At 47.3% G+C, this 27954-nt stretch overlaps 1 protein-coding gene and 1 non-coding gene across 5 annotated transcripts; both read left to right on the forward strand.

Annotated features, from left to right (window-relative positions):
- The first annotated feature begins 4 nt into the window (after nt 1-4).
- RNF41 (ring finger protein 41) lies at nt 5-27954 on the forward strand. 4 transcript variants are annotated; one of them, XM_063621373.1, is made up of 8 exons: nt 18-227; nt 5510-5694; nt 13235-13289; nt 17740-17852; nt 21629-21900; nt 24191-24326; nt 24730-24833; nt 25680-27954. In XM_063621373.1, exons 4-8 carry the CDS (start codon nt 17763-17765, stop codon nt 26029-26031), a joined length of 954 nt encoding a protein of 317 aa, XP_063477443.1. In that variant the 5' UTR covers nt 18-227; nt 5510-5694; nt 13235-13289; nt 17740-17762; the 3' UTR covers nt 26032-27954. The 4 variants fall into 4 exon arrangements, with proteins under 4 accessions (XP_055104492.1, XP_063477443.1, XP_055104493.1 ...); XM_055248517.2 differs by lacking the exon at nt 13235-13289 and having other exon boundaries at nt 5-227; XM_063621372.1 differs by lacking the exons at nt 18-227; nt 13235-13289 and adding an exon at nt 230-395.
- LOC129467103 (U6 spliceosomal RNA) lies at nt 15264-15367 on the forward strand. The gene has a single exon (XR_008652252.1). It is a non-coding gene; the product is annotated as a U6 spliceosomal RNA (small nuclear RNA).

A 27954-nucleotide genomic window follows, 5' to 3' on the forward strand; every position in this document is an offset into this window, starting at 1 on the left:
AGGCGGGGTTTGGTGACGAGCTTCCGCCGGGTTGCGTAGCAGCGGTGGGCGGGGCAAAGGATCCGTCTAAGACGGCAACGAGCGGTGGGAGTCTTCTTTCCCCTCCTTCCCCTTTCCCTTCCCTTCCCGGGAGAGGCTGGGACCCGGCACCAGGGCACTACTGTGGCCGCTGCGGCCTCAGCTGCAACTGGGTCAGGTTGCGGAGACTCCAGGCCGCTTCCAGGGCGGTGCGTACTGCGCCTGCGCGATCTTCCACCTAAAAGAGGGTGTGGGAGGGGAGGAGGTGATGTCCCAGGGGTATTGGGGCGGGGGATTGAAATACTGGGGTTCGGGAGGAGGGATGGTGGTAGAGATAAAAATGTGAGAAGGGAGCAGCACTGGCGAGGAGTCGGGAGGTGAGAAAGGGGCTCTGGAGATTGGGTTGTTGGGGAAGGTCCATTGGAATAGGGGAGCTTTGAGAAGTGCGGGAGGGGGCCGGGGCTAGCTGGAGGACCGGCACCTGCAGACCTTGGGGAACAGCGTGGTGTTTAAATGGACAATGATTGACGGGCCAGAAGGGGAGGAAGGGAGCGTTCCGGGGGCCAGCCTGGGCAGGGGCGGTGGAACCTAAACCCCCGCCCTCAAAGCGCCATAGCTTGGCTCCTCTCCCATGCCTTGTCTTTGGCAGCCTTGTCCTCTCATTCCTTCCCCGCTCCTCACCCCCTCCCAGCCCTCCATGAAGGAATCGCAGATTCTTCACATCCCTGCGCTTCGTTTGCAGCCTGGCTCTCTGGCAGGGTTCACACACCACACACTGGAAGGCCTAACCTAACTCAGGACTTTGGGAAATTGGGGAGTGGGGAGGAGGGGGCCAGAGGAAGAGCAGAAAGCCAGGAGGGGTGAAGGCCTTTTGCTTGAGGGACTGACAGACTGCTTCCCCATTCAGAAACTTCATTTCACCTAATAGCAAGTGGGGCTGTTAATGAGGCCACTGTTCTTGGGGACTGGCCCGTGATAGTGTTATCCCTTTCTATACAGGGGTTTTAGAGTCTGACAATAGGGCAAGAGCCTGATAGTGTTGTTGGCTGATAGTTTTGCCCCAAATAAGAATGTAGTGGACTAGTGGTAGGGAATGTGAGTGATGCAATGTTAAGCCGACCGACCTGTGGCTAGGCCTGCCTTCTAGTAAAAAGAAGGAACAAGCTTCTTTCAAGCATTTCCTCTCCGACTCTCAGTACTCTAAATTTATTTTGCATTTTTTTTTTTTTTTTTTTTTTGAAACGGAGTCTCACTCTGTCACCCAGGCTGGAGTGCAGCGGCACAATCTCGGCTCACTGCAACCTCCTTCTTCTGGGTTCAAGCGATTCTCCTGCCTCAGCCTCTTGAATAGCTGGGATTACAGGCACCTGCCACCATGCCCGGCTAATTTTTTGTGTTTTTAGTTGAGACGGGGTTTCACCGTGTTGGCCAGGCTGGTCTCAAACCTCTGACCTCAGCCGGGCGCGGTGGCTCACGCCTGTAATCCTAGCACTTTGGGAGGCCGAGGTGGGCAGATTGCCTGAGCTCAAGAGTTCGAGACCAGCCTGGGCAACACGGTGAAACCCCGTCTCTACTAAAAATATAAAAAATTAGCTGGGCATGGCTGCGTGCACCTGTAGTCCCAGCTACTTGGGAAGCTGAGACAGGAGAATTGCTTGAACCTGGGAGGCAGAGGTTGCAGTGAGCTGAGATTCCACCACTGAACTCCAGCCTGGGCAACAGTGCGAGACTCTGTCTCCCCATGCACCCCTCAAAAAAAAAAAAAAACCCTGACCTCAGGTAATTGGTCCACCTCGGCCTCCCAAAGTGCTAGGATTACAGGCATGAGCCACTGCACCCAGCCTTATTTTGTATTCTGTTGCTACAAATAATCTTACTTGAGGATAACAGTATTCAGTATCCTTTCATATTTATTTATTTATTTATTTTAGAGACAGGATCTCACTCTGTCACCCAGGCCGGAGTGCAGTGCTGCGATCTCTGCTCACTGCAACCTCTGCCCCCTCGGCTCAGTTGATCTTCCCCCCTTCAGCCTCCTCAGTAGGCGGGACTACAGGCACTCACGCCATCATGCCCGGCTAATTTTTGTATTTTTTGTAGAGACAAGGTTTCACTATGTTGCCCAGGCTGGTCTCAAACTCTTGGACTCAGGTGATCCACCCACTTCGGCCTCCCAAAGTGCTGGGATTACGGGTGTGAGCCACTGTGTCCAGCCTCCTTTCATATTTATTATTTCATTTGATTTGCAGACCATATATATAAGGGGTGTGCACGTGTGTGTGTATATATATGTGTATACACACACACACACATATATACACTTTACATTACGCCGGGCGCAGTGGCTCACGCCTGTAATCCCAGCACTTTGGGAGGCCAAAGGTGGTGGATCACATGAGGCCAGTTTGAGACCAGCCTGGCCAACATGTTTGAAACCCCGTCTCTACTAAAATATAAAAATTGGCTGGGTGCGGTGGCTCACGCCTGTAATCCCAGCACTTTGGGAGGCCGAGGCAGGCAGATCACGAGGTCAGGAGATTGAGACCATCCTGGCTAACGCGGTGAAACCCCTGTCCCTACTAAAAATACCAAAAAAATTAGCTGGGCGTCGTGGCGGGCGCCTGTAGTCTCAGCTACTTGGGAGGCTGGGGCAGGAGAATGGCGTGAACCTGGGAGGCGGAGCTTGCAGTGAGCTAAACTCGCGCCACTGCACTCCAGCCTGGGCGACAGAGCCAGACTCCGTCTCAAAATAAATAAATAAATAAATAAATAAATAAATAAATAAATAAATAAATAAAATAAAAATTAGCCTGGCATGGTGACACATGCCTGTGATCCCAGCTACTCAAGAGGCTGAGGCAGGAGAATTGTTTGAACCTGGGAGGTGGAGGTTGGAGTGAGCCGAGGAGATCGCATCACTGCACTCCATCCTGAGCGACAGAGCAAGACTCCATCTCAAAAAAAAAAAAAAAAAATAGGCCAAGCATGGTGGCTCACGCCTATAATCCCAGCACTTTGGGAGGCCGAGGCAGGCGGATCACAAGGTCAGGAGATTGAGACCATCCTGGCCAACATGGTGAAACCCCGTCTCTGCTAAAAATACAAAAATTAGCTCAGCATGGTGGCACATGCCTGTAGTCCCAGCTACTTGGGAGGATAAGGCAGGAGAATCGCTTGAACCCGGGAGGCAGAGGTTGCAGTGAGCCGAGATCGTGCCACTGTACTCCAGCCTGGCAACAGAGCAACACTTTGTCTCAAAAAAAAACATATATATATAATATATTTATTATATATATAATAAATATATTATATATATAATAAATATGTATATATTATATATACCTTATATTAATATATATTTATTATATATATAATAAATATATATAATAAATATGTATATATTATATATATACCTTATATTAATATATAAGGCAGGTATCATGTTCCCTACTTGACAGTTGAAGAAACAGAAAAACTACAGCAGGATTACTTGACTTGTTTAAATGTGTAGATTTGGGGGTGGGCACAGTGGCTGGTGCCTGTAATCCCAGCACTTTTGGGAGGCTGAGGTGGGAGGATTGCTGGAGCCTGCCCAGGAGTTCAAGACCAGCCTGGGCAACATGGCAAAACCCCGTCTCTACCAAAAATACAAAAATTAGCCAGGCATGGTGGTATGTGCCTGTGGTCCCAGCTATTTGGGAGACAGAGGTGGGAGGATTGCTGGAGCCTGGGAAGGTGAGGCTGTAGTGAGCTGTGATCATGCCACTGTACTCCAGCCTGGGCAATAGAGCAAGACCCTGTCTCAAAAAATAATAATAATAATTTATGCGGGCCAGGTGCAGTGGCTCATACTTGTAATCCCAGCATTTTGGTAGGCTGAGGCAGGTGGATCACCTGAGGTCAGGAGTTCGAGACCAGCCTGGCCAACATGGTGAAACCCCATCTCTACTAAAAATACAAAAATTAGCCAGGCATGGTGGTGGGTGCCTGTAATCCCAGCTACTCTGGAGGCTGAGGTAGGAGAATCACTTGAACTTGGGAGGCCGAGGCTGTAGTGAGCCAAGATCACGCCATTGCACTCAAGCCTAGGTGACAGAGCGATACTCTGTCTCAAAATAATAATAATAATTTGTGTGAAAGCACTTTGGAAACATTAAAGCAGCATCCTCAGCCTTTTTGTGGAAGATAGTTTTTCCACAGACGGTGGGCGAGGGGATGGTTTTGGGATGGAACTCTACCACCTCAGATCATCAGGCATTAGATTCTCAGGGAGTGGGCAACCTAGATCCCTCGCATGGGCAGTTCACAATAGGGTTCGTGCTCCAATGAGAATCGAATGCCGCTGCTGATCTGACAGGAGATGGAGCTCAGGCCTTAATGCTCGCTTGTTTCCTGCTCACCTCCTGCTGTATGACCCGGTTCCTAATAGGCCACAGTCTGGTACTGGTCCATCTGGGGATTTGGGGACCTCTGCATTAAAGCATCATCCTGTACACACAATGTATTATGGATCTATGCGTTTTGCTTTTTTTTTTTGAGTCAGAGTCTTGCTCTGTCGCCTAGGCTGGAGTGCAGTGGCATGATCTCGGCTCACTGCAACCTCCGCCTCCTGGGTTCAAGCAATTCTCCCTGCCTCAGCCTCCTGAGTAGCTGGGATTACAGGCACCCGCCACCATGCCCGGCTAATTTTTATATTTTTAGTAGAGATGGGGTTTCGCCTTGTTGGCCAGGCTCATCTCCAACTCCTGACCTCAGGTGATCCACCCGCCTCGGCCTCCCAAAGTGCTGGGATCACAGGCGTGAGCCATCGCACCCGGCTGGATCTATGCATTTTGTAGTCACAGATTTGGAATCATTATTACTGGTAGTTATGTGCACTGAATAAAAGAATCTTAAATCTCCAACGACTCCTCTTCTCTACTTTTCCTCTTCTCTACTTTTCATCTTGTCCTCTTCTTTTTTTTTTTTTGAGATGGAGTCTCACTGTGTTGCCCAGGCTGGAGTGCGGTGGCGCCGTCTTGGCTCACTGCAAACTGCAGCTCCCAGGTTCACGCCATTCTCCTGCCTCAGCCTCCTGAGTAGCTGGGACTACAGGCGCCTGCCACCTAGCCCGGCTAATTTTTTGTATTTTTAGTAGAGATGGGGTTTCACCGTGTTAGCCAGGATGGTCTCGATCTCCTGACCTCGTGATCCACCCACCTCGGCCGCCCTAAGAGCTGGGATTACAGGCGTGAGCCACCGCGCCTGGCCTCTCTTGTCCTTTTCTTTCCCCCTCCCAGCTATGTTCAAATCTACTGGACCCTGTGTGTGTGCTTCGTTAGCTGGTGAGCTCCCTCCTTAGAAGGTAGTCTTATTTGCCTAGCACTGAAAACTGTAGTGCTTAATGGAGTTGTCTTATCCTCCCCAACTGCCAGATCCATCTGTCCAGTCTCCTTGCCAAGTGGAGGTAGTTCTCCTGACTCTCCTTTCTCTTCCTTGTTCCTATTACTAGAGTACTCCTGATTGTGACATCACATTCATCCCCTGGGCGATGAAGCTTGTCACTGGGAAGGAAGACTCAGTCGGAGAATAGCCAACAAGATGGGTTACTGGGAGAATCTCTTCAGTAGCACTGAGTGGAGGCATCAGGGGGTTGGAGCCTTGTGAACAGGGAACCTGCCCCCCAACACTTGGAAGGTAAAGAGCTTTGATTCAGAATCCCATTCCAGGCCTCAACCCTCTTCTCTATCGCTTGGGATTCCTTCTGCCCTTGAAAGCCCAGTTCTTTTTTTTTTTTTGAGACGGAGTCTCGCTCTGTCGCCCAGGCTGGAGTGCAGTGGTGCAATCTCGGCTCACGGCTCACTGCAAGCTCTGCCTCCCGGGTTCACGCCATTCTCCTGCCTCAGCCTCTCCGAGTAGCTGGGACTACAGGCGCCCGCCACCACGCCCGGCTAATTTTTTTGTATTTTTAGTAGAGACGGGGTTTCACCGTTGTCTCGATCTCCTGACCTCGTGATCCGCCTGCCTCGGCCTCCCAAAGTGCTGGGATTACAAGCATGAGCCACCGTGCCCGGCCGAAAGCCCAGTTCTTAAAACTTCTTTCTGCAGAAAGCTTTCTGTGATTAATCTGTACCATTTGTTCTTTTTTGTATATTTACAACTTACATAAATTATTAACTTTTACTTGTTAATAATTTTCTTAATACGTTTATGTGTTTTTATGTGTTTTTTCTCCTATGTACTCATTGGGCTCAAGCCTACACCTTAGTTTGAGGACAAGGATTATGTGTTTCTTCTTTTTCTTTTTTTTGAGACAGAGTCTTGCTCTGTCGCCTAGGCTGGAGTGCAGTGGCATGATCTCAGCTCACTGCAACCTTAACCTCCTGGGTTCAAGCAGTTCTCCTGCCTCACCCTCCCAAGTAGCTGGGATTACGGCTAATTTTTGTGTTTTTAGTAGAGATGGGGTTTCACCATGTTGGTCAGGCTGGTCTTGAACTCCTGACCTCAGGTGATCCGACTGCCTTGGCCTCCCAAAGTGCTCGGATTACAGGCATAAGCCACTGCCCCTGGCCATGTATTTCTTCTTTATGTCTCTACTGACAAGGAGATTATGTATTTAGGATGATGAAGTTTGGGGTAACCACACAAATAGTGCTTGGAGCTGGTGACCAGGTCATTGCCGGCCTTTGATGCCTGGCAGGCCTCTTTTTAGACATTAGATGAGTTCTTGAAGAATTCTATCATTCTGGATTCTTTTGTAAATTGAATAAATTAAAACTAAAGAGGCCTAACTTTAAAATCCCTATGTGGTTAATCCAGTATGATCCACGGCATTCTGGAATGATCCACGGCATTCTGGAATTAGAACCTTAGAACCACTCATCTCGCAAGTGAGGAAACTGAGTTCGGAAGAGGGAAGAAGGGAAGTGATTTCAGTCTAAGGGTTCTATTGCTTAAGTAAAAAAGATCACTTCCCTTCACTTAAAAAGTCAAGAGCTACTTGGAGAGAGCAAGGTCAGTTAGTGTTAAAGCCAGGATACCTTTTATAACATAATTACTCATTAATTTATCTTTTTTTTTCTTTTTTTTTATTTGAGATGGAGTTTCGCTCTGTCGCCAGGCTGGAGTGCAGTGGTGCAATCTTGGCTCACTGCAGTTTCCACCTCCTGGGTTCAAGCGATTCTCCTGCCTCAGCCTCCCGAGTAGCTGGGACTATAGGCACGTGCCATCACACCCAGCTAATTTCTTGTATTTTTATTAGAGATGGAGTTTCACCATATTGGCCAGGATGGTCTCGATCTCTTGATCTCGTGATCCACCTGCCTCAGCCTCCCAAAGTGCTGGGATTACAGGTGTGAGCCACCATGCCGGGCCTATTTTTGTTTTATATGCTCAATCTCAGAACCTTAGAATCATAGAACTTATAGAGCACCCTAGAACTTATGTAGCCCAGGATGCTTCATTTCACGTAGGGAACCGAGGCCCAGAGAGGCTAAGTAAGTTGTCCAAGGTCATACATTTGGTTAGTGATAGAGCTAGAACTAGGACTTGGGTTTCTGGATTCCTAACACAGTTGTTTTTGTTTGTTTGTTTGTTTGTTTTTCCAGAACTATTTATTGGGAGACAGGGAGATACGATGAAATGTTTTAGGGACACCTGTGAGATCCTTTGCCAGCTAATTTTTTTACTATATTGAAGTTTCCAGGAGTCATCTGTTTCCTTAGATCAGGGCAGGTTATGGGGCCCTTTCCCTATATGTTTAATTGTAGTGATCAGAGCTGGAGAATCCTCAGACATCTGCACCTTTGTTGTATTCAGGGCATAGAGGAGAGAGAATGGTAGGTGGGAGACTGCATACTTATACCTGACTTTTGCCCTTATGTTTTTGCCACAAAATTGGTGGCAGTATGCCCAGTTACCCAAAATGTAAATCATGGGTTAGAATGACTTCTCTAATGGTTCTCTAAGCATGTGTGCATGAATGAATGTGCATGGTTTCATCTATGCTTATGGATTCAAGAAATCCTGAATAAGTGAAGATAAATGTCCTTTAGGAAAAATGTGAATTCCTAGCTTTCTTTAGTGGGAGACCACAGAAAACAACCACAACAGTAAGTTAAAAGGGCATAGAAAGGGGTCTGATAAGGCTCTTGTATTCCTTCATAAAAATTATTCTGTTATAATGCTGACCGGGAATAGAGAAATATCCCAGTATAACACTGAGGAGGTAAAGTAGCATAGTTACCTGTTTTGGATTTGGCCTGTGGAATAGGAGACTGGGAATGCAGTTTTCATGTTGGGTTTAGTATGGTCAGATAAGGGAGGTTGGCAGAACTCTTGTAAGGCCTCAAGGGACACTTCAGTGCTACTTCAGTTCAGCTCCCCAGGTTTGAGTAAAACCTTCTAAGGCCTTTTCCTATCCTACACCCAAAGAGAATATCCAGGAAACTGCTTCCAGTGGCTGTGGTCACTGGCTATGACTCTTGAGGTCCCTGTGGTTTCAGTTTTACTGAGGGTTTCTGCCCCAGGGCAGTGAGCAGCTGAATTCTTTTGAGGCATCCCCCCCGGAATGATAACCTTTCCCTATGACAACCCACCGCAGTGTTAAGAGTCCCCAGAGATTAGAAGGAATAGTCAAGTAAACCTAACCTGACAGATTTAGATTGTCTGCCTGGGGGCAGTGCAAGGCAGCCTAGTCTAGAGCTAACTTCCAGGGTTGCATATAACCATGTCGACATTGGTTTCCTGGCGGTGCAGTGGCTCACACCTGTAATCCCAGCACTTTGGGAGGCCGAGGCAGGTGGATCACGAGGTCAGGAGATCGAGACCATTCTGGCTAACACAATGAAACCCCATCTCTACTGAAAATATAAAAAAAAAATTAGCCGGGCATAGTGGCGGGCGCCTGTAGTCCTGGCTACTTGGGAGGCTGAGGCAGGAGAACGGCATGAACCTGGGAGGCGGAGCTTGCAGTGAGCTGAGATCGCACCACTGCACTCCAGCCTGGGCGACAGAGCGAGACTCCATCTCAAAAAAAAAAACAACAACAAAAAAAAACACTAGTTTCCCGTAGATGACCAATAGGAAATACTCTAACCAGATTAGAAATCTAAATTTCCCCTTAATTCTTTTTTTTTTTTTTTTTTTGAGATGGAGTCTCGCTCTATGGCCCAGGCTGGAGTGCAGTGGCACAATCTCGGCTCACTGCAAGCTCCGCCTCCCAGGTTCACACCATTCTCCTGCCTCAGCCTCCTGAGTAGTTGGGACTACAGGCGCCCGCCACCACGCCCGGCTAATTTTTTGTATTTTTAATAGAGACGGGGTTTCACCATGGTCTCGATCTCCTGACCTCGTGATCTGCCCGCCTCGGCCTCCCAAAGTGCTGGGATTACAAGCGTGAGCCACTGCGCCCAGCCAATTTCCCCTTAATTCTTAAGGCCAAATCCCTGAAAGGGTACAGTTATAGAAAGGTGAATAAAGCAGAACCTCCAGAAAGATAAAGAGGGGTTTAGATTTAGGAATAACATTGCTTAGCATCTCTGCAGTTTTGTAAATGCTGACTTTATGGTGGGGACCTTACAGCTCCTAATTTGGCTGGCAGGTTCCCATACCCTGTGGCCATCTCTGCACCAACTCAGGCAAGTTCTTTGCTGTTTATTTTGGGGGACATGGGATCTCCTGAAATTCCACTAGGAAAAATTTTAAGAATTTGTGTTCCTCCTCAAGACAATATTATTAGCATTGCTTTAAAATGAAAAGACGGCTGGACACAGTAGCTCACATATGTAATCCTAGTACTTTTGGGAGGCTGAGGTAGGAGGATCGGTTGAGCCCAGTAATTCAAGACCAGCCTGGGCAACATGGTGAGACCCCATTTCTATTTAAAAAAAAAAATACACCAGCTGGTATGGTGGTGCACACCGGTAGTCCCAGCTACTCAAGAAGCTGAGGTGGGAGGGTCGTTTGAGCCTCGGAGATTGAGGCGGCAGTGAGCCATGATTGTGCCACTGCACTCCAGCCTGGGTGACAGAATGAGATCCTGTCTTTGAAAGAAAAAAAAAAAAAAGAAAGAAAGAAAATACAATGAAGCACAGTACAAGCTCTAGGCTTATTTTCTTATTTTCTTTTTTTTTTTTTTTGAGACGGAGTCTCGTTCTGTTGCCCAGGCTGGAGTGCAGTGGTGCAATCTCGGCTCATCGCAACCTCTACCTCCCAGTTCAAGCAGTTCTCCTGCCTCAGCCTCCCGAGTAGCTGGGACTACAGGCGCATGCCACCGTGCCCAGCTAATTTTTTTTTTTTTTTTGAGACGGAGTCTTGCTCTGTCCCCCAGGCTGGAGTGCAGTGGCTCGATCTCAGCTCACTGCAAGCTCCGCCTCCCGGGTTCACGCTATTCTCCTGCCTCAGCCTCCCGAGTAGCTGGGACTATAGGCGCCCGCCAACACGCCTGGCTAATTTTTTTTTGTATTTTTAGTAGAGACGGGGTTTCACCATGTTAGCCAGGATGGTCTCGATCTGACCTTGTGATCCGCCCACCTCGGCTTCCCAAAGTGCTGGGATTACAGGCTTGAGCCACCGCGCCCGGCCGATTTTTTTTTTTTTTTTTTTTTTTTTTAGTAGAGATGGGGTTTCACTATGTTGGCCAGCCTGGTCTCGAACTCTTGACTTTGTGATCCACCCGCCTCAGCCTCCCAAAGTGCTGGTATTTCAGGTGTAAGCCACCGCACCCGGCCCTAGATTTTTTTTTTTTTGGAGACGAAGTCTCACTCTTGGCCCCCAGGCTGGAGTGCAATGGCAGGATCTAGGCTCACTGCAACCTCTGCCTCCCTGGTTCAAGCAATTCTCCTGCCTCAGCCTCCTGAGTAGCTGGGATTACAGGCATGTGCCACCATGCCTGGCTAATTTTTGTATTTTTAGTAGAGGTGGGGTTTCACTATGTTGGCCAGGCTGGTCTTGAACTCCTGACCTCAGATGATCTGTCCGCCTTTGCCTCCCAAAGTGTTTGGATTACAGGTGTGAGCTGCCACACCCAGCCTTGGCCCTAGATTTTTAAAATGTGTATACTACATTTATTTTCCTTTGTTAAGTTTTTTTTTTTTTTTTTTGAGACAAAGTCTCCCTCTGTCACCCTGGCTGGAGTGCAGTGGCACAATCTCGGCTCACTGCAACCTCTGCCTCCCAAGTGCAAGCGGTTCTCCTGCCTCAGCCTCCCAAGTAGCTGGGGTTACAGGTGCATGCCACCACACCCAGCTAATCTTTTTGTATTTTTAGTACAGATGGTGTTTCACCATGTTGGCCAGGCTGATCTCGAACTCCTGACCTCAGGTGATCCATCTGCCTCGGCCTCCCAAAGTGCTGGGATTACAGGCTTGAGCCCCTGCGCCCGGCCAAGTTATTTTTATTAAAATGGGTCTATACTATACATACTCTTTTTGCCACTTGTGTATTTCAGTTTGAGAGGCAATTTAGCCAAGTGGTTAAAAGCTTGGGCTTTGCAGCCAGTCTGTCTGGGTTTGAATCTGGCTCTACCACTTGTTAGCTGTATGATTCTGGAAAAGCTTTTTAACCTTTGCACCTCTGTTACTCATCTGTAAAATGTGAATAATTATAGTCCCAACCTTCTAGAGCTGTTGTAAGGATTAGATGAGTTAATAGGCAAAAAATGTTTAAAATACTATCTGCCATATAGTAATGCTCAATAAATGCTGGCTTCATTATTATTTAATTATATATGTAGAATCAAGGCTGCAGTGACCTGTGATTGTACCACTGTACTCCAGCCTGGGCAACAGAATGAGACCCTATCTCTTAAAAAAAATAGCATGATAGCAGGCCAGGCACGGTGGCTCACGCTTGTAATCCCAGCACTTTGGGAGGCCGAGGCGGGTGAATCACGAAGTCAGGAGATCGAGACCACGGTGAAACCCCGTCTCTACTAAAAATGCAAAAAATTAGCCGGGCGTGGTGGCGGGCGCCTGTGGTCCCAGCTACTCGGAGAGGCTGAGGCAGGAGAATGGCGTGAACCCAGGAGGCGGAGCTTACAGAGAGCCAAGATTGCGCCACTGTACTCCAGCCTGGGCGACAGAGCAAGACTCCGTTTCAAAAAAAAAAAAAAAAATAGCATGATAGCATATATAATATCTATAAATAAATTATTTTTTATTTCTATATAATAAATATATTAAAACAATTTATTTAGAGACAGGATCTCACTCTGTCACCCAGGCTGGAGTGGAGTGATGCAATCATAGCTCACTGTAGCCTCTAGCTTCTGGCCTCAAGTGATCTTCCTGCCTTGGCCTCCCACAGTGCTGGGATTATAGGTGTGAGCCACTGTACCCAGCACAAATAATTTAAATAAATAATATGAAATAAATATATCTAGGTCATATTAATGTGACATGATATTGCATTTTATGGATGTAAGGAATTCTACTGGATAGATTTTTTGCTACGATAATGGTTAAACAGTTTAGTACAATTCTTTTTGCACCCTTGTTTATTTCCTTAGGATAAGTTCCTAGAAGTAAGATTGCTAGGTAGAAGGGTATATGCTTTTTTAGGACAGTTTGTGGTTTTTGTTGTGAGTTAATTTGATCAACATTTTCTGGCAAGAGTACATTTTTTCCCAGACATGTTATATGTGTCAGTATATGACATGTTATATGTGTATGTGTTATATAACATATATGACACTTATAGCGTATGAAACATAAAGTAGTTTTTTTTTGTTTTTTGTTTTGTTTTGTTTTTGTTTTTTTTTTTTTTTGAGACAAAGTCTCGCTCTGTTGCCCAAGCTGGAGCGCAATGGCACGATCTTGGCTCACTGCAACCTCTGCCTTTCGGGTTCAAGCAATTCTCCTGCCTCAGCCTCTCGAGTAGCTGGGATTACAGGTGCCCGCCACCATGCTTGGCTAATTTTTGTATTTTTAGTAGAGACAGGGTTTCACCATCTTGGTCAGGCTGGTCTCGAACTCCTGACCTCAGGTGATCCACCCACCTCGGCCTCTCAAAGTGCTGAGATTACAGGCGTGAACTACCACCTAAGTGGATTTTCTTATTTTTTGTTTTAACCTTAAGTCTGTCTTTCACAGTTTAGCGTAATTATAGATTTGTTTACTTATTTGAATAGTGAATACACACGCACACACACACACAGAAAAGCTTTTTCAAAGGTACAAAGGGATGATTAGCGAAATTAAAAATTCCCTCCTATCTTTGTTTCTTTGTACCTCCTCAGCAGCAAACACTGTTGGCAGTTTTCTGTTTATCCTTCTGGAGAGTTCCATGCACATGTAAGCATACACACATACATTATTGTTTTTTGTATTTGTGGTAGTATACTTTACATATACTATTCTCTATCTTAGCTTTTTTCTCTTAGCAGTATATCTTGGAATTTTTCCGTACCTGGTGCATTTTAAGGGCAGCAAGGATTTTTTTTCTCTGATTAATTTTATAGCTATTGTCGAGAAAACAAATTACAATTTATTTCATTGAGGTAGATATTATAAAGTCAGCTGTTTAATGGATGAATTGTGGATATTTGGGGATATTTTTGCTCTCAGGTAGTAGCTATCTCAGCCAACTCCTCTTCTTGACCTTTTCTCTTGCCCCTTTCCCTTCTTCCCAGCCCTTTGTATTTGTCTGGACTATGAAAATAGCAGTAGCTGTCATCTGCAATAGCACTAAGCAGTCTGAGATTGCATTAATTGAAGTAGGGAAGAAAAGTTGTGTCCATATTGGTCAGTCCACATGTAGAACTCTAGGCACCCTGTTTTTTTGTTTTGTTTTGTTTTGTTTTTTTGAGACGGAGTCTCGCTCTGTTGCCCAGGCTGGAGTGCAGTGGCGCAATCTCGGCTCTCTGCAAGCTCCGCCTCCCGGGTTCACGCCATTCTCCTGCCTCAGCCTCTCCGAGTAGCTGGGACTACAGGCGCCCGCCACCACGCCCGGCTGATTTTTTTTTTGTATTTTTAGTAGAGGTGGGGTTTCACCGTGGTCTCGATCTGCTGACCTCATGATCTGCCCGCCTTGGCCTCCCAAAGTGCTGGGATTACAAGCGTGAGCCACTGCGCCCGGCCTACTAGGCACCCTGTTTTATCTTTTTTTTTTTTTTTTTTTTTTTTTTGAGACTCACCAGGCTGGAGTGCAGTGGTGCAATCTCAGCTCACTGAAACCTCTGCCTCCCGGGCTCAAGCAGTTCTCTTGCCTCAGCCTCCTGAGTAGCTGGGATTACAGGCGTGTGCCACCACACCTGGCTAATTTTGGTATTTTTAGTAGAGATGGGATTTCATCATGTTGGCCAGGCTGGTCTCAAACGCCTGACCTCAGGTAATCTGCCCGCCTCGGCCTCCCGAAGTGCTGGGATTATAGGCGTGAGCCACTGCGCCCGGCCTTTTTTTTTTTTTGAGACAGAATTTCACTCTTGTTGCCCAGGCTGGAGTGCAATGGCATGATCTCGGCTCACTGCAACCCCCACCTCCCGGGTTCAAGCGATTCTCCTGCCTCAGCCTCCCGAGTAGCTGGGATTAATTTTAGTAGAGACAGGGTTTCTCCATGTTGGTCAGGCTGGTCTTGAACGCCTGACCTCAGGTAATCCGCCTACCTCAGCCTCCCAAAGTGCTGGGATTACAGGTGTGAGCCACCGCGCCCGGCTGTTGTTTTTTGAGTCAGAGTCTCAATCTGTCCCCCAGGTTGGAGTGCAGTGGTGCAATCTCCGCTCACTGCAACCTCTGCCACCTGGGTTCAAGTGATTCTCCTGTCTCAGCCTCCCAAGTAGCTGGGATTTCAGGCACTGGCACCACTCCTGGCTAATTTTTGTATTTTTAATAGAGACAGGGTGTCACAATGTTGGCCAGGCTGGTCTGGAACTCCTGACCTCAGGTGATCCGCCCACCTCAGCCTCTCAAAGTGCTGGGATTAGAGGCGTGAGCCACTGCACCCGGCCTGATTTTTACAGTTTATCAGTGTTATTTTTTGAAAACCTGTCTCTGGACCTCTGACCTCTGTTTACCATTTTCCCTTCCTTCCCGCTTTAGAATTATCTCGTTTTTGTTTAAGATAATTCCAGATCTCCCTACTGCTATCTCAGTGACCAGATTCTCTCCTGTCTTTATCTTTCCCTTTTCCCCTGTACTTTCCTCTCGGTACATAAAGACACTTAAGCCTTTCTCACCATAAGGAAAAACACCCCCACACAACCCACTTCCTCAGCTTCCTTTCCCCCTCTAGCTAGTTTGGTTTCCCTTCCTTTGAAATTAGGCTTTTGAGTGCTGGTTTCAGCATCACATACACTAAAATTGGAATGATAAAGAGATTAGTAGGGCCCCTGTGCAAGGATGACATGAAAATTTGTGAAGCGTTCCATATTTTTCCTGCAGCCCCACAAGGTCCTAGCACAAGCCAACACTTCACCACCATGAGGGCCAGCACCTTCTTCTAGGTGCAGGACCCTTACCCTGAGTCTGCCCAAGTAAACTCCTTGAGAATGCTTCCCCACCAAAAAATCAGGCTTTTGACAGAGTTGTGTCTTTGGTCCCTGTCTCTCCATCTCACCTCCTGTTCACTTTGTGCCACTGAAGTCTGGCTTCACTTTCATTGCTACACTAAAACTACCCTCCACAACTCCCAACTCCATGGAACTGCTTTACTATGGCGTCCACCGTCCCACATCCTAGCAATTCTTTGTTTTCTTTATCTGATTTGTCTGTTCGTAGCTTTCGACAGTTATCTTCCCTCCTGTAAGTTCTCCAACCCCTTGACAATTTTTTTTTTTTTAGACGGTGTCTTGCTCTGTCGCCCAGACTGAAGTGCAGTGGCACAGTCTCCACTCACTGCAAGCTCTGCCTCCTGGGTTCACGCCATTCTCCTGCCTCAGCCTCCCGAGTAGCTGGGACTACAGGTGCACACCACCACGCCTGGCTAATTTTTTTTTTTTTTTTTTTTTTGAGACGGAGTCGCACTCTGTTGCCCAGGCTGGAGTGCAGTGGTGTGATCTTGGCTCACTGCAAGCTCTGCCTCCCGGGTTTGCGCCATTCTCCTGCCTCAGCTTCCCGAGTAGCTGGGACTACAGGCACCTGCCACCGCGCCTGGCTAATTTTTTGTATTTTTAGTAGAGACGGGGTTTCACCGTGTTAGCCAGGATGGTCTCGATCTCCTGACCTCGTGATCCGCCTACCTCGGCCTCCCAAAGTGCTGGGATTACAGGCATGAGCCACTGCGCCTGGCTAATTTTTGTATTTTTAGTAGAGACGGGGTTTCGCCATGTTGGCCAGGATGGTGTTGATCTCTTGACCTCATGATCCATCTGCCTCAGCCTCCCAAAGTGCTGGGATTACAGGCGTGAGCCACCATGCCCGGCCCTCTCTTCTTGTCTTGTCTATCCCCATCACCACCACCACCTAAGTTCGGACTCTTACCGTCTCTCTCTTGACTTAGATGTTCTTCTGGTCTCCAGTTTCTCCCCTGTTAACATACTGATTCTAAAATGGAACTATTACCACATTCTTTTTTAAGTCCTTCAGTGGCTGTCTCATACCCTTCAGAATAAAGTCCGAACTCCTCACAGATTTTTCACAGCATGGCCCTTGCTTGCCTCTCCAGCCTTGTCTCTTGACAGGCCCTCCCTCCCACCTCTCAGGTCAGCCTTTTCTTGAATCACTTGAAATTCTCTGAACCTATCATATGCCCTCTTCTGGGCATTTGGATGTGCTATTTTATGTGCATAATACCCTAATGCCCTGCTCACCCAACATTTAGCTGACTCTTGCCCTACAGGATACATTTCTGGTGATGCCGAGTCCTGGAAAACTTGTTAAAACCACCCTCTGCTTTCAGCCTGGGTTAGGTATTCATGTCTCTTGTCCTCATAAGGTCCTGTGTCTACTCTGAGTATTTATCACTTTATATTTTAAATGTGTGCTTATATAATGTCTTCCCCCATTAGAATTACATTTCTTTCTTTTCTTTTTTTTTTTTTTTTTTTAAGACAGAGTCTTACTCTGTCGCCTAGGCTAGAGAGCTGTGGTGCAATCTCGGCTCACTGCAACCTCTGCCTCCCGGGTTCAAGTGATTCTTGTGCCTCAGCCGTCCAAGTAGCTGGGATTACAGATGTGCATCACCACGCCCAGCTAATTTTTGTATTTTTAGTAGAGCTGGGTTTTCATCATGTTGGCCAGGCTGGTCTTGAACTCGTGACCTCAGGTCATCTGCCTGTCCCGGCCTCCCAAAGTGCTGGGATTACAGGCGTGAGCCACTGTGCCAGGCCTTAGAATTATTATTATTATTTTTTTTTTTGAGACTGAGGCTCGCTCTGTTCCCCAGGCTGGAGTGCAGTGGCGCGATCTCAGCTCACTGCAACCTCCGCCTCCTGGGTTCAAATACTTCTTCTGCCTCAGCATCCCGAGTAGCTGGAATTTACAGATGCGCATACCATACCCGGCTAATTTTTGTATTTTTATTAGGGACAGGGTTTCCCCATGTTGGCCAGGCTGGTCTTGAACTCTTGACCTCAGGTGATCCACCTGCCTCGGCCTCCCAAAGTGTTGGGATTACAGGCATGAGCCACTGCGCCCGGCCAGAATTAAATTTCTTGAGTCAGCTTCCACCAAACCAAATGACTGCTGCATAGTAGACTCACAATAAATATTTGTTGGATAAATTAATGGATCTTTGCAATGAGTTTATGTTTGTCACATATTTGTAGGCTTCTTCTGAACTGGCCTCTTTTTCCTGTTGTCCTTTCAGGACCTGGGTTTCAGTGATGAGACATGGGGTATGATGTAACCCGTTTCCAGGGGGATGTTGACGAAGATCTTATCTGCCCTATTTGCAGTGGAGTCTTGGAGGAGCCAGTACAGGTGAGTTGGTCTGATGGCAGGTTTGGTGGGGCAACAGGTAGCAGTGGAACTAGTAGAAAATATTCATGGGCAGCGGGACCCATGGGGAAGTCACTGTGTTCTTCTCTCCACCCTCACCCAATAGAGATTTAGGTCAAAGGAATAATGGTGGCTACAAGAATAAGGCCTTCCGGAATCAATCTAGAGGTGGATGCCACAGAGATCCAGTGGTTGAGATTTTTTTCTGAGGTCACTCTGAAAGATTTCTCCTGTAAAACAGTCAGCTGCTCGTTTCTGTCTTGTGATAGTAGCTGGGTAGCTTCCTTTTGTCTATAGGAACTCTTACTAGGTTCCATCTTCCTGTCCATGATTGAACTTCTGGACTCTCCTAATAAGTTCTCTCTGCATTTTTATGATGTAGTGCTTCAGGTAATCAGCCAGTCTCCCTGCAGGCCTCTTCTACCTGCCTACTGTCTAACGAATAGGAAGGCTGGCTGCAGTGGCTCACACCTGTAATCCCAGCACTTTGGGAGGCCAGGGTGGGTGGCTCACGAGGTCAAGAGCTATCCTGGCCAACATGGTGAAACCCCGTCTCTACTAAAAATACAAAAATTAGCTGGGCGTGGTGGCACACACCTGTAGTCCCAGCTACTCAGGAGGCTAGACAGGAGAATCGCTTGAACCCGGGAGTAGGAGGTTGCAGTGAGCCGAGATTGCGCCACTGCACTCCAGCCTCGGTGACAGAGTGAGACTCCATCTCAAAAAAAAAAAACAAAAACAAATAGGAAATGGGGAACTGTATGTACTGACCTATTTTTTTCCTGGGATCTACTGAAAAGACCAGCTTTTGATGCAGCCATGCACTCTGCATTTTGATGTGAAAGCTGCCACCTTCAATAGGTCATTTCTCTGCCAGCCTTGCCAGACCAGAGTCAGTTGTATCATCCTGGGGCAAGTATGAGGAGAAGCTCACGATTACCAGGCAAGTACAATGAGTGAGGTGAATCCTTAAGAGTTGTATTCATGGGACAGCATCCTCCAGGATCCTTATTGCCCTCATTCTGTAAATACCGATTAATCCTTTCTCTTTCCTGGCTATCTAGAGATTATCACATTTTCCAAACCAGGATACTAGGTAATGAGGTTTCATGGCCCTTCCCCCATTCACTGCTCACCTAACTCCCAGGGGCTCCCCTTGAGCCTTTGAGTTTATTTTTTCTCCCAGTACTCCAAAAGGAGTACTGATGCCTTGAGCTGAATAAAATTCAGACTGCATTCCAATGGCAACCAGCTCTGGACCTGTCTTCTTTCTAGGCCTTTGCAGTCTGCTGCCATTAGAGGCATATTAGATGGGTGTAGAGCAAGTCATCAAGTAGTAGTGTCAAGAGGTCACAGGGTGTGTCAGGTTCCCTCCTCACCCTGGCAGGGCCTTGTCTGTTTTCTGGCACTATCATTTTAGGCAAGTCACTTATGGAAATGTGAGTCGTAGTTGGTGACAGTCTAGTCAGAAGCCACGCATCTACCTCTGGGCTTTACCTTCTGAGGAGCAGAGCAGGCAACCCTCATGATGCCAGGTTCCCAGACACATTTCTAAGGTTAGAAGGCTCAAGGCCGGGCGTGGTGGCTCACGCCTGTAATCCCAGCACTTTGGGAGGCTGAGGCAGGCAGATCGCGAGGTCAGGAGATCGAGACCATCCTGGCAAACACGGTGAAACGCCGTCTCTACTAAAAACACAAAAAATTAGCTGAGCATGGTGGCAGGCGCCTGTTGTCCCAGCTACTTGGGAGGCTGAGGCAGGAGAATGGCGTGAACCTGGGAGGCGCAGCTTGCAGTGAGCCGAGATCACGCCACTGCACTCCAGCCTGGGCGACAGAGCGAGGCTCCATCTCAAAAAAAAAAAAAAAAGAAAGGTTAGAAGGCTCCTGCTAGGGATGCTGATTTCCCCACATCATAATAATTTATTTTTTGAATAGGTGAAAAATGAACATAGTTCAAAAATCAAAAGGTATACAGTGAGAATTCTCACTTCTGTCCTTATTACTGTGCACCTAATTCCCCCACAGATAACTATTTTTATTAGTTTATTTGGTATCCTTCCAGTGTGTCTTAAGGCAGATACAAGCAAATATGAATAGCTGTCTGCATATATATGTATTTGTGTATACATATGTATATATGAATATATCTGTGTTTCACCATGTTGGCCAGTCTGGTCTTGAACTCCTGATCTCAAGTCATCTGCCTGCCTCAGCCTCCCAAAGTGCTGGGATTACAGGCATGAGCCACCATGCCCAGCCTTATTTAGCTTTCTTTTTGTTTTGTTTTGTTTTTTTGAGATGGAGTCTCACACTTTAGCCTAGGCTGGAGTGCAGTGGCATGATCTTGGCTCACTGCAAGCTCCGCCTCCCAGGTTCACGCCATTCTCCTGCCTCCGCCTCCTAAGTAACTGGGACTACAGGCGCCTGCCACCATGCCTGGCTAATTTTTTGTATTTTTAGTAGAGACGGGGTTTCACTGTGTTAGCCAGGATGGTCTCGCTCTCCTGACCTCATGATCCGCCCGCCTCAAATCCCAAAGTGCTGGGATTACAGGTGTGAGCCACCGCGCCCGGCCTAGCTTTCTTACATTGAATTTTTGCCAGTAAATATGTCCTCCTCCTCTCTAAATCTATCATCTGAATTATCCTTCAAGACCCATATCAAATTCTGTCCTCTTCATAAATACCTGCCGTGATTGAGCTAGCCTGAAGAGACCTCACCTTCCTCTGGACATTTTTGGCAATTATTGTGTATGCAATCCAGATGGCAATTAATAATTGGCTGCCTTGCGTCATCTGTCCTATTGTCCTAGAATATCACTTGTATCTCTTATTGTTATATAACTTTTTACTTGTTTGTCTTGTTTCACAACTCATTTTTAATCTTGAGCACAGGGAACATATATATATATGTATATATATACGTATATATATACATATATATGTATATACGTGTATGTATATGTATTTTGAAACAGGTCCTGGCTCTGTCACCCAGGCTGGAGTGCAGTGGTGCAGTCTTGGTTCACTGCAACCTCCGCCTTCTGGGCTCAAACCTCCATCCTCCCACCTCAGCCTCTTGGCTAGCTGGGACTATAGGCACATGCCACCAGGCCCAGCTTTTTTTTTTTTTTTTTTTTTTTTTGAGATTGAGTCTCGCTCTGTTGCCCAGGCTAGAGTGCAGTGGTGCAATCTTGGCTTACTGCAGCCTCCACCTCCTGGGTTCAAGCTATTCTCCTGCCTTAGCCTCCTGAGTAGCTGTGATTACAGGCATGCGCCACCACCCCTGGCTAATTTTTGTATTTTTAGTAGAGACAGGGTTTCACCATGTTGGTCAGGCTGGTCTTGAACTCCTGACCTCATGATCCGCCTGCCTCGGCCTCCCAAAGTGCTGAGATTACAGGCGTGAGCCACCGCGCCCGGCCTATGCCCGGCTGATTTTTGTAATTTTTGTAGAGATGGGGTTTTGTCATATTGTCTGGGATGGTCTCAAACTCCTGAGGTCAAGCAGTGTGCCTGCCTTAGCCTCCCAAGGTGCTGGGATTACAGGCTTGAGCCACCGTGCCCAGCAGGAAACATATCTTAAGCCTGTCCCCTACAATGCCTTGCCGGTAGTAGATCTATACTTTGCTGTGACCCAACGGACCTCTTGTCGTAGAAGCTGCTCAAAGGCTTGATTGGCTTTGTAGAGTTATCATATCCAGGCTCTTAGCTCCTGCTAATTCCCTTGTGCCCCTTTTGCCTTGTTCTCTCTTCTAGGCACCTCACTGTGAACATGCTTTCTGCAATGCCTGCATCACCCAGTGGTTCTCTCAGCAACAGACATGTCCAGTGGACCGCAGTGTTGTGACGGTCGCCCATCTGCGCCCAGTACCTCGGATCATGCGGAACATGTTGTCAAAGCTGCAGATTGCCTGTGACAACGCTGTGTTTGGCTGTAGTGCCGTTGTCCGGCTTGACAACCTCATGTCTCACCTCAGCGACTGTGAGCACAACCCGAAGCGGCCTGTGACCTGTGAACAGGGCTGTGGGTGAGATTTGTTCCCTTCTGCCCCACATGGATAAGGGCCATCTCATTTATGCCCCTGTCTCTGGCTGCCCTCCTCACTAGCTGAGGAGGTCTCTTTGGCAAGGAGTATTCTTAGCCTCCTTGGCTTCCTGCTCTAAGATCTTACTTTCTTGCTGCTTTTCCAAGTATAATCATTTTGCTCTTGCTTTAACAAAAGAAAGGGCACAGCAATTTAGTAAATTTGTGTAATAACATTAAAGGTTGATTGACTCTATTCTTCCCTTTCAGTCCAATACTACTTTCTGTTTGTCAGGTTCACTGATATAATTGCCAGCCTTCTCATATTTCCTCTTGCCCTATTTTTTTATTTCTGTGGATTATGAAATATTTGACTAAATGTTGATAGCTGAGAGGTGTGTTAGCTCACACCTGTAATCCTAGCACTTTGGGAGGCCGAAGTGGGCAGGTCACTTCAGGCCAGGAGTTCAAGACGAACCTGGCCAACATGGCAAAACCTTGTCTCTACTAAAAATACAAAAATTAGCCAGGTGTGGGGCCGGGCACGGTGGCTCACACCTGTAATCCCAGCACTTGGGGAGGCTGAGGCGGGTGGATCACGAGGTCAGGAGATCGAGACCATCCTGGCTAACACACTGAAACCCCGTCTCTACTAAAAATACAAAAAATTAGCCAGGCATGGTGGCAGGCGCCTGTAGTCCCAGCTACTTGGGAGACTGAGGCAGGAGAATGGCATGAACCTGGGAGGCGGAGCTTGCAGTGAGCAGAGATTGGGCCACTGCACTCCAGCCTGGGCAACAGAGCGAGACTCCATCTCAAAAAAAAAAAAAAAAAAAAAATTAGCCAAGTGTGGTGGTGCATGCCTGTAATCCCAGCTACTCGGGAGGCTGAGGCATGAGAAGTAATTAAAACCAGAGGTAAAGGTTGTAGTGAGCCGAGATCACGCCATTGCACTCCAGCCTGGGCGACAGAATGAGACTCTGTTTCCCCTAACTAAAAAATAAAAAGAATGTTGGCCGGGTGCGGTGGCTCACGCTTGTAATCCCAGCACTTTGGGAGGCTGAGGCGGGCAGATCACGAGGTCAGGAGATGGAGACCATGGTGAAACCCTGTCTCTACTAAAAATACAAAAAAATTAGCCGGGCGTGGTGGCGGGTGCCTGTAGTCCCAGCTACTCGGAGAGGCTGAGGCAGGAGAATGGCGTGAACCCGGGAGGCGGAGCTTGCAGTGAGCCGAGATTGCGCCACTGCACTCCAGCCTGGGTGACAGAGCAAGACTCCGTCTCAAAAAAAAAAAAAAAAAAGAATGTTGATAGCTGGGGCTGTGAATATAGGGCTTCTCTGAAGGAATAAGTGCACAGGCAGAATCTGTAGGAGGAAAAGGAGAGCTGTGCAGTAGATAAAAAGTGTCAAAATAAATAGGCCCCGTGCGGTGGCTCACACCTGTAATCCCAGCACTTTGGGAGGACAAGGCGGGGAGATCACCTAAGGTCAGGAGTTCAAGACCAGCGTGGCCAACATGGTGAAACCCCATCTCTACTAAAAATATAAAAATTAGCCAGGCGTGGTGGCAGGCACCTGTAATCCCAGCTACTTGGGAGGCCAAGGCACAAGAATTACTTGAACCCATGAGGCGGAGGTTGCAGTGAGCTGAGACTGCCATTGCACTCCAGCCTGGGCGACAAGAGTGAAACTCGGTCCCAAAAAAAAAAAAAAAAAGTAAAATAAGAGGCCAGGCACGGTGGCTCATGCCTGTAATCCCAGCACTTTGGGAGGCCAAGGGGGGCGGATCACGTGAGGCCACGAATTTGAGACCAGCCTGGCTAACATGGAGAAACCCTGTTTCTACTAAACATACAAAAAGTTAGCTGGGCATGGTGGCGTGCACCTGTAATCCCAGCTACTCAGGAGGCTGAGGCAGGAGAATCGCTTGAACCCGGGAGGCAGAGGTTGCGCTGAGCTGAGATTGTGCCATTGCACTCCAGTTTGGGCAATAAGACTGAAACTCCGTGTCGAAAAAAAATAAAAATAAAAAATAAAATAAATTTAAAAAATAGATAAAACACTGTGTCTTGATTGGGGAAAGAAATTTAAGGAAAATAGACAGCAAAGGAGCAAGTAGGAAGCTTGGACGAAGAAAGTGAAGGGAATAAACAAGAGGGAGGCCTGAAATGAATGTTAGAAATTTTGGGTAGGACAAAGTCTACTTAGCAGTTATCTGCCACAGAATAGGCCATTTGCATACATGTCCCAGTGATCACCCCTGTTCTGCTTTTTTCCCACCCTGGTCTGCAGCCTGGAGATGCCCAAAGATGAGCTGCCCAACCATAACTGCATTAAGCACCTGCGCTCAGTGGTACAGCAGCAGCAGACACGCATCGCAGAGCTGGAGAAGACGTCAGCTGAACACAAACACCAGCTGGCGGAGCAGGTAGGCCCCAAGACATGGGGGAGAACATATCCCTCATATGCAGATAACTGCCTGCCTGTGGGTAATAAAAACCAGTTGTGAACACACAGACCGGTGCTTACACTTGTGAACCTAGATGAGTGGATATTCTGCCTGTGGCTTAGCAGGGAATCAGATTGGAGCTCTCCTTGACTTTTCTCCATCCCATTCATAGCATTAATTCACCTAACAGTTATCAGATGCCTCTTCTGTGAAGGCACATTTGTAAGTACTAAGGAGACAGCTGTGAGACAGTCTTATCCGTGTCTTCCTGAAGCTTACAAACTGGTTGTTCTTCAGATCTCTCAGTTGCCCTCATTCTTGGATAAACTTTTGTCTTTTTTCTGCTGTCTGCCTTAACCATTATTCTTCTTCCCCACAACAGAAGCGAGACATCCAGCTGCTAAAGGCATACATGCGTGCAATCCGCAGTGTCAACCCCAACCTTCAGAACCTGGAGGAGACAATTGAATACAACGAGATCCTAGAGTGAGTGTCACTCAGGACGTGGAGCGATTTCACGTCCTGACAAGGCCTGAAAGGAGGAAGAGCAGGAGAGTAGCAGAAGGAGGGCATTGGAGAGCTGGGCTGGGGGTCACTGCTTCTCAGATATTGTCATTAAGGAAAGGGGCAGAGGAGAAGGGGATAACCCTTAGCTCCACTACAGGATGTCTTATACGTTTGGGTGGATGGAAGGGAAAGCCTGCCCAAGGATGCACTTTATCCAGAATTAGGTGAGTACCCATGTACAAAACACTGTATTAAAGGCTGTGGAGTGCTAGGAGGGCCAAAAAGAAATAGAAGATATCGTCCCTGTCTTCAGGTAGCTTACAACCCAGAGAAGAGGAGGCAGAGTGCAAGTCCAGGAAAGTGATCTCTAAAATGCAGCAAAAACAAGCGAAGTATACAAGTGAAGTCTAAGATCTCTTTCAGTTCTGGAGTCCTATACAGTTCATAGACTAAACTGTAAGTGTGAATCAATATATATAGGGCAAATAGTGCTGAGTGGGACATAGGATAGAGGAATAATTGTTTTACTCACTAAACATAGAGCACTAACTGTGTTAGGTGCTATATGTGCTAAGTATTGGAATTTCAAAGAAAAGTAACAGAGACAGAGTGCAGACTTGTGGAATTTAATCTGGTGAGTAACGTGTGGTGACTCAGTTGGGACCAACTGGGGAAAGATTTGGGGTTTCTGAGCCAATGATGGAAGAAAAGAAGGAAGAATAGGTAAGCTGAGTGCAGAGTGGGTAGTTATTTTTATTAGCAGAAAAAGCCAATACAGAGAAAGGAGATGAGCTGGAATGACCATCTTTAACCACCTCCACACAGGTGGGTGAACTCCCTTCAGCCAGCAAGAGTGACCCGCTGGGGAGGGATGATCTCGACTCCTGATGCTGTGCTCCAGGCTGTAATCAAGCGCTCCCTGGTGGAGAGTGGCTGTCCTGCTTCTATTGTCAACGAGCTGATTGAAAATGCCCACGAGCGTAGCTGGCCCCAGGGTCTGGCCACACTAGAGACTAGACAGATGAACCGACGCTACTATGAGAACTACGTGGCCAAGCGCATCCCTGGCAAGCAGGCTGTTGTCGTGATGGCCTGTGAGAACCAGCATATGGGGGATGACATGGTGCAAGAGCCAGGCCTTGTCATGATATTTGCGCATGGCGTGGAAGAGATATAGGAGAACTCGACTGGCTATCAGGAAGAGATGGAAATCAGAAAATCCCATCACTCCAGCAGCTGGGACCTGAGTCCTACCCACCATTCTTAATACTGTGGCTTATACCTGAGCCACACATCTCCCTGCCCTTCTGGCACTGAAGGGCCTTGGGGTAGTCTGCTCAGCCTTTCAGGTGGGAAACCCAGATTTCCTCCCTTTGCCATATTCCCCTAAAATGTCTATAAATTATCAGTCTGGGTGGGAAAGCCCCCACCTCCATCCATTTTCCTGCTTAGGGTCCCTGGTTCCAGTTATTTTCAGAAAGCACAAAGAGATTCAGTTTCCCTGGAGGATCAGGACAGAGTAAGGAATCTCTAATCGTCCCTCTCCTCCAAAACCAGGGAATCAGAGCAGGCAGGCCTGTTGACTCTAAGCAGCAGACATCCTGAAGAAATGGTAAGGGTGGAGCCAAATTTCTAGAAATAAGTAGTGAGGCCAGTAATTGGCCATCACTGATGGTCCTTAGGGAAAGACTGGACCTCTGTGCCAAGCAGTATCCCTGTTCAGCCCACCTTAAGGGTGCAGGCACCCACTGGGTCTACCAGTATGCAGGTTGGGATACTGAAAGTTTCCAGATGAGCTCTTTCCTACAAGTTTTCATAATTAGGGAATGCCAGGGTTTAGGGTAGGGGTTGATGTGTTTAGCAAGAAGCTACTCCTAGCTTTTGCTAAAATATGGTTGGCACTGCCTCTTGTGGCACAGGCCATAATTGTTCCATAGACCTCTCTCTAGCCCTGTGACTGTAGTAGTTACTTTGATAATTTTCTTTGGCCATTGTTTGTTTATATTTTACAAACTCCACCTACTGCCCACCCCCCCCGCTTTTTTAAGAATGGCCTGATCATGGCTATCTCAGCCACATTGTTGGCAATTTAATTTATTTACTTCCTTTTTTTTTTTTTTTTAAGAAAGGAAAAAAAAAATCAAACTTGAAACTTTTCTTTTGATGTTCCTATTGTGGGGATTCTGGATAGGGTGGGACAGGGATGGGGGTGTGTTTTATGTTTTTTCCTTTTCAGCACAACCTTTGGCTTTAATATAGGAAGAGCCAAGGGAGTCCTCGGCTGAACTTACGATATCTGCCCCAAACCTCTGTAACCCCAACTGAAATGAGGAGCTTCCTCTCTTCCTGTGAAGGATATGACAGTCCAGCATCGATGCCTGTGCCCTCTGGAAAAATTTCCTCCTAGCCCTTCCAGGGCCTCATCATAAAACTCTGGATTTAGAGTATTCATTTTGAAGGCAACCCCCCCTTCCCCAAGTTTCCTTGGAGCTGTATAGCTGGGTTCTAAGCTTCACCGTGCAAATCAGAAATTTTCTCTCTAAGTACAGGCTGTGCCGTGTCTCACCCACACCCCCCTGGGGACTTCAGTTCCATTTCAGGTTACCTGGGGCATACCTTGATCCCTAGAGTGACTGGCAGAGTAAGAGAAGGGGAGAGATAATAGGTGTGATTATTTTAATATGGAGGTGGGGGTGTGGTTGGAGATAGAAAGGCTCCTCCCCACCATGTCATGACTTCCTCTCAGAATTTTATTCCAGGCTAGCTTGCTGCAGGTCTGGGTAGTTGGATCATGGCTCCACTGGGATTGGGGTGGAAAGCTTGAGGGGAGTAGGGTTCCAGCTCCGGGACATTGTGCTCAGGAATTTGAAAACGCTGCTATACTTATTCTGGTTACTACATTTCTTCCACTCCCCTTTCCCCTACCTGCCTTACAAAGGCTCATACTGTCCTGTCCTTACCCTCAGATGGAGCCAGGAAGCTCAGTGAAAGGCTTCCCTACCCTTTGCACTAGTGTCTCTGCAGGTTGCTGGTTGTGTTGTATGTGCTGTTCTATGGTGTTGACTGCACTAATAATAAACCTTTTACTCAACTCTCTAAA

This window comes from Symphalangus syndactylus, chromosome 17 (genome assembly GCF_028878055.3).
Source record: "Symphalangus syndactylus isolate Jambi chromosome 17, NHGRI_mSymSyn1-v2.1_pri, whole genome shotgun sequence".
NCBI classification, from domain to species: domain Eukaryota; kingdom Metazoa; phylum Chordata; class Mammalia; order Primates; family Hylobatidae; genus Symphalangus; species Symphalangus syndactylus.